The sequence below is a fragment of the Lepisosteus platostomus genome, chromosome 3 (genome assembly GCF_059453375.1).
Source record: "Lepisosteus platostomus isolate fLepPlt1 chromosome 3, fLepPlt1.hap1, whole genome shotgun sequence".
NCBI classification, from domain to species: Eukaryota; Metazoa; Chordata; class Actinopteri; order Semionotiformes; family Lepisosteidae; genus Lepisosteus; species Lepisosteus platostomus.
Window position 1 is genome coordinate 47,768,150 of NC_142613.1, and position 6,540 is coordinate 47,774,689.

Sequence of the window (6,540 nt, forward strand, 5' to 3'; positions counted from 1 at the left end):
AAGTAATTTCAAACATACCTCAATTGAAAGCTATAGTAATAGCCCACACTATTAAATTAGTAACTGGGAAAGGGCACAACAGTATCCAACTGAAATGACAGGCATAGAAATGACTGTATTCCTTTATATATAATAATATATGAAGCTGAAAGGCATGCTAAATAAAAGGCAAATGCTATCAAGACAAAATAGAGTACAGGTAGAAGTATCATTGGGATTTAATTTAGCATTACATCTGTGAAGGCTTTCAAAGGCAGAGTTAAATATTTTTGTCTCCTTTCACAAAAAAGAAAAAAGTGATAGCAATAATGGGACCGTCATACTCTTTACTGAAATAATTAGTTTGGTTTACTAAAATACATCAACATTAAAAAAAAAACAGTCAGGATTACTCTGTATCATAATCGTAGTATTCCTCTATCTCTGTCTGCTCAGGAAGCGCTGTCCTAGCTGTACTCTTGCTTTTTCTTTCTTGGGGGTCTTGCGCTGTGCCTCTGATGTGCTCTTCACATTTGTCCTGAGCCCGGAGGTGGTCTCGCCAGCTGTCCCCTTGTGCCTGGAGGGGGTCGGTGCAGAACTCAGTGTGGATTTCCACCTGCCGAGCCAGCAACCTCCTTTTGACTCTCAGGAGCTCACAGCTGCAGTTCCAGGGGTTTCCATCTAGGTAGACCTTCCTCAGTCGCGGGAGCATCTCCAGAGCCATGGCGTTCAGGCTGGACAGCTTGTTGTTCCTCAGGTTCAAAACCTGGAGCCTCTTGAGACTTTTCAGTTCTTGTTCTTGGATAACTGCAATGTGGTTTCCCTTCAAATCCAGTCGAATGAGTGTTTCCGGGAGTCTGGAGACAAGGAAAAAAAATAAACAAGGTTTGTTAAAGACAGACATGCTAGATTTTTGTTAACTTGCTTTTTGTTAACTACTAAAAAATCAATACTCATCTGTCAGAGCATATGTCTTACAGTTTTTAGACTAATAAGGAGCAGGTTGCAGCTTTGTATTTTACCTTCATCAGTCACGTTCTGCACAGATTAAGTTATTATTACTTCATATACAGCTCCAGTTTGAATATTAACCTGATAAATTCATGGCACAATTTCACACTACAATATACGTCATAGAAAATGCTGCAAAAAAGTAAGAATAGAATTAATATTCTATGTTTACACTTGTGTCCTTTTTCTATGTTTACAATGTCTCAGTAAAAAGGCATTCATTTATTGAGTCAGTTTAATGAAGAATTACTGTCTGAACATTCACAAGGAGATTTTAAGAAAACCTTGACATCTTTGTAGATTAATGACAAATTACTTGTCTATACAGTCCTGAAAACCTTGCACATAACTAGACAAATCAGCCTTATCAGCACAATGCTTGTACCCTTCTGGAATGGCTGAGAGAAAGTTCTGTTCCAAAGCCAGGCTTGTTAAGCGCAGGCAGTTCTTCAGGGCTGCTGCCTCGAAGTGGTGAATGAGGTTGTTTTCCAGAAACAGGTGTTTCAGTTGGTTCATTCCTGAAAGCTCTTGCTGGGTAACTTCCCGAATCAAGTTTTGGCGGCAGTCCAGCTTTTCTAGTTTAGCTGTCAACCTGCTCGGCAGCAGCCTCATATGGTTGCCAGAGAGCTCAATCATGGTAAGGTTTGGCAGACGGAGGCTGCCGTCAATGGAAACTAGCTTGTTATGTGCCACTGACAAAACTGAAAGATGTTTCAAGTGGCCCATTTCCCGACTCCTCAGTGCCCGTATTTGATTCAAATCTAAATTCAGGGACCCGAGTGTCTGAGGGAGATCCTGTGGAACTTTCACAAGGTGATTTCCAGAAAGACTTAACATTTTAAGGGATTGTAAAGATGCAAAAAAGTTTGCCGGTAAAGAGGGAATCTTGTTATTCGCAATGCTTAACTGACGGAGCTGAGGTAGTTTAGGGGAACCCATTAAAGATTCAATTTGATTGCCATCTAGATAGAGACTTTCGAGTTTTAACAGAGAGGTAAATGTGTTCCCTCGAAGGCTGGATATCAGGTTGTTTTGAAGGTCAAGAACGCGCAGGTTTCTCAAACCATCAACAGCTGACTCCTGCAGGTGCTGTATCCTGTTATTTCCCAGTTTGAGGATTTCCAGGCTATGGGGGAGTCCACGAGGCATGTGCTTTAACTTGTTCTTCAGAAGCTCCAGTGTTTTCAGGTGGCTTTGAGACTTGAAAGTGTTCACTTCTATCGATTCTATTCCACAAGATGACAGAACAATTTCTTCAAGTTGTGTCAGTCCAGTAAAATCACATCTCTGAAAAAGTATATAAAAACATTGTATATCTCAGTGATTTCGGCTTAATACCTACATTAAGTCAGTTGCCTAAGACAAAAATTCAGAACAGCTCTATGAATAAATGAATATACTGACATAAAATATTGGATTTAAATCTTGATGAAGGCACACATACCAACGATACCAAACATCTGACATTTGATATGAATGGTCATGACTTGTGATAGACACATCTTCAAGCCTAGGAATGGCAGACTACTTAGGTTCAGGGCTTTATCATACAAAATGTCTCCTCTCCTTTTTGACACTTCAAAATGGTTTATTAAGAGTTTGTGGTGTGTATTTCAAACCACTGATCATGCTAGACAATTTTTTTCTTGTTGATTGTTTTCAGTTGCAGGTGTGTCAGTGGAAAATATATCATTCATTACACACATACCTAAATTAACGGGGAATTGTAATTTAAATTTCTTTACTGAGTGGTGGTGAATTGTAGTGCCATCATTCTAAAGTAGTAAGATCCTCACTCCTTGTATAGTTTTAGTATAGGACACTTAAGTTCATGAGCAATAAAAATTGATTTTGTGGTTTTATGGACAATTAGGGATGGGACTTTTATATTAATTTTCAGATCATTGAAACCACTGAATAATTGTCTTCAAAGTATCATTCTTTCATAAAACTTAATTGAGAAAAAAATTGATATTTTTATATTGCATTTTAAAAGATGAAAGAAAGAAAATGCCATTATTCTGATACAGTATGTAATAAATGATTCAAAGCATGCCTCATGACTTCCTATCTTTTTGGACATAATGATGAACTGCTACTGTGAGCTACATGCATGATTAATGGATATTAATTTAAGAAAATAACTAATTGAACATACAGCCTACAGAATAACTACAGGACATAAATTGATTTGAGTTTATTATTGTTCAGATGTCACAAACCTTTCATTTATCAGTTAATAGAAAGCCTTCACAAATATGTTGTAGATTGAAATTAATTATACAGGTTCACAGAAAATATAGAAGTAATTTAAAATCTGGAGGATGATGGTTTAACGATAATTCATCAGGAATATGTGTTTTTCCTAAAATATCAATATAATAATTTAATCTTCACAAATATGTAGATTATGTGTGTGAAAATAATCATACATATTTAATCTATAGCTGCTGTATATCCTAGTACCATAATCACACACACAAACTTCTTTTTATGTGGTAGGTTGTATTTAAACTTTGATTTTAGAAACTTTTCTAAATCTACATAAATATCATGAAAATTTTACCATCCAAAGAGATTCTGTTTGCTCAAGGATACACAGACAAGAAAACAGACAGGAACAGAATATATTCAAGTAGGTAGCTGCGTCAGCATGCGTAGGCTGCAAAGGAACAGGTAACGAGTTTATATTTCTTTTCAGCATGGAATAAACTTGTTCCTTTGCAGGAACAGAATATGATTCACAGATATGTTTAACTTTTAAATGGACTCCATATTTAACTATTTATACATACATCCTTTATAACCCACCTTTGTACATAGAATATAAATGCTTATTTAATCTACACAAAAGCAGCGAACAGTTCGAAATACTGTATTTGTTTAAATTCCAAGGCACAAACCACTTAAACCTTTTTCTCTATTGCTAAGGGAAGTCTTAAGTCTTCTCAGAAACCTCCTATAAATACTGGTACAAGTGTAAACTCCCCATAGTGCAAATCTCTGAAGGAAGTTTATATCTCTGGTCGGCTTGTTTAGCTTTGCTCTTACCTTTAAATCCTTAATGTGGTTGTATCCTAGATTCAGTTTCCTTGTATCTTTTGCAGTCCCAGACGGTACAGCATGTACCCTGTAGCACTGTATCGACTTTTCGTTTTCACAAATGCAATTCTTTGGACATCCATTGTCATTTAGGCAGTAGCAGAGATGCAACAAGATGCAGATGGAAATTAAAATAAACTGCATGCTGAAAATACAACTAGGGAAGTCACTTTGGTCCAGAGACAGCACTCTCTGTAACCTTCGATCTCTTGTGGGGCTTATATAGCAGGACATCCTAAAACCTAATGCTGGTAACAGAGTGTTTTCTCAAGCCTATTTGGAACAATACTACAGATTTTTATCTTGGTTAAAAAACACCACTTGACACTAACAAGGAACTGACCTAAACAGTAATAGATTGGACCTCTGTTTGTAGACGTGAGAAACTTGCTGATAAACAATTTATTGCCCTTGCTGGTGAGTGCGTGCAATTTCCTTTGCTTTATCCAATTCCTTCCTGGGTGCTTTTTTCAATTTAAATAATAAAGCACTCCATTGAAAGTGTCAGTGGATTTTTCACTTTTAAAATTTTATAAGATCTGCTAAATCCTCCTTGGCTCCTTAAGGGAAAAAATGCCAGAGATTAATTAGCTGTCAGTCTTTTAATTGTGTCTGTGTTGTCATTTGATAACACTTGTTGCCACAGGTGTCCTTGGCTCCCAGTGTGCCTGTTACTCAGGCTTTATCACAAAGAGGGTCACCCAGAGGAAATACTTTTGAAAGAACAGCCCATGTGAACTGAGGTTGCTGAATAGGGGTCACAGAACCCTGAGGATTGCTTCATTTGTGGAGCAATAACACCACAGAGATATGTGACCCTCCCAAATAATATGCGATCAAGCCAAGAGATTAAAAGATTCCATCCTTTAAAAGCAAGAGGCACTAAAACACAGATCCTACTCTTAGCTTCTGTATCTGCAGGAATGTGGGATATTTATAATTCATCTGAGAGGGTGTCCTGCTGTGTTGAGGTATAAAACATTTTGCTCCCTGTGATAGCTTGGAGATAATGAATATAAAAATATCTTATGTGAGAACAAATAGTTCAATTGTTTTTGTGAGTGCTATAATGGTGAAGTTCAGTATGTTTTCTCATTTATTATGTTTCAGGTAAAAATAAGAACAGAAACAGCTTGAACATTGTGCCTGGCAACTTTCAGCAATACTTAGAACAAAACGTTTTATTTCTCCATTGTAATAATCATTTCTACTTCTCTCTTGGCCTTGCAGTTCATCATATTAGTGTCCTTAAACTGGATCCTGTTCATTTTTTAAACTGTTAACAAAAGTATTTTTTCCCCCAAAATATTTTTCTTAATTTGATTACTAACGCAATTTGGGGTGTAACTTTGATTTACTTACTTCTGGCATTAACCTGTTCAATTTTTTTAGATAGATATTTTTTAATCGTTGTCATCCATTCTCCAATCTTTCATTATTTACCCTGTTGCACTCTGGATCTCTCAAATTCCCTTTCATTTCTTTAAAGTCAGTTTTGCTGAAAGTATGTATATTTTTAAAACTCTTTTGGACTGTACCTACTGTACACAGTTTTAAAAATGTGAATAGCACAACACGTTTTCTCCGTGAATCTGTTCCCTATGTTTTATTTATTCTTTGTCAATGTTTTTTTATCTTCTACTTTAAAATGTTTTTGTGTATCTGGAATATGTGAGTGCAATACAATTTAACCAGCATTTTGTTTTTACTCCTGGGGTGCTTTATAAATATCTTACTTGGCCAGAGGGTTAGATGCATGCAGTGGTTTTAAAATTGTTATGCCCCAAAGATTCAAAATCCAAAGTCAAATCGGCAGTTTCACAAAATAACAAAACCTATTCAGCACGACACCTTTTTTATGCTGAAGAAATATTTGGTAAACGATGTAGGGGACTCGTATTTCAGGATCACTCGGTTTATAGGGTGACACTTTTATTTAAAACAATGGATTAATCTTTATCTTAGTGAGATTAGTTCTCATTATACATTACACATGGCACACGGCGTGGAGGTTAGGCTCACGACTTGCGTGTCCCGAGTTTGATTCCGGGCTGCGGTGCCTTTCTGTATGCCTCTTTCCAGGTGCTCCAGTTTCCTCACGCCTTCAGGAACATGCTTACTAGGTCTTCTGGTGTCAGGAAATTGTCCCCGTGTGTGTGCTCTGACGGATGGACACTTCGTAGAGGATGTAGCGCTGCCATGCACTCTACGTCCGGGATAGTCTCCGGGTTGCCGTGATCTATTTAAAGGATTTCTGTAAGCGGCTTTTTGATAATTTAGTATTGCACTGCATTTTTTCCCGTCGGTATGCAGGTCTTAATGAGCTTGCTTGAGTTACCGGTTCTTCAAACAGCCAGCAGATGGCCATAAAATGTGCTTATAATTGCTTACCTATTAAAAGCTATTGAATAGTAGTCAGTTGATATAAAAATAATCAAATTAATTCAA

The 6,540-nt window shown here is 36.9% G+C and overlaps 1 protein-coding gene across 1 annotated transcript; it reads right to left on the reverse strand.

The window, feature by feature from the left end:
• Positions 1-204: 204 nt before the first annotated feature.
• On the reverse strand, positions 205-4,354 carry LOC148674980 (nephrocan-like). The gene is made up of 3 exons (XM_088625817.1): positions 4,042-4,354; positions 1,376-2,277; positions 205-836 (listed from the first exon to the last, which is right to left on the reverse strand). The coding sequence occupies exons 1-3, from the start codon at positions 4,324-4,326 to the stop codon at positions 389-391; spliced, it is 1,635 nt and encodes a 544-aa protein (XP_088481943.1). The 5' UTR covers positions 4,327-4,354; the 3' UTR covers positions 205-388.
• Positions 4,355-6,540: the final 2,186 nt, after the last annotated feature.

Bases quoted from the DNA above. Each gene is read 5' to 3' on its own strand.
- LOC148674980 (XM_088625817.1), bottom strand. From the start codon at position 4,326: ATGTCCTGCTATATAAGCCCCACAAGAGATCGAAGGTTACAGAGAGTG. The intron at 2,278-4,041 runs GTAAGAGCAAAG...ATACTTTTTCAG, and splicing joins ACCACATTAAGGATTTAAAG to AGATGTGATTTTACTGGACT. The intron at 837-1,375 runs GTACAAGCATTG...CCTTGTCTCCAG, and splicing joins CTCTCAGCCATTCCAGAAGG to ACTCCCGGAAACACTCATTC.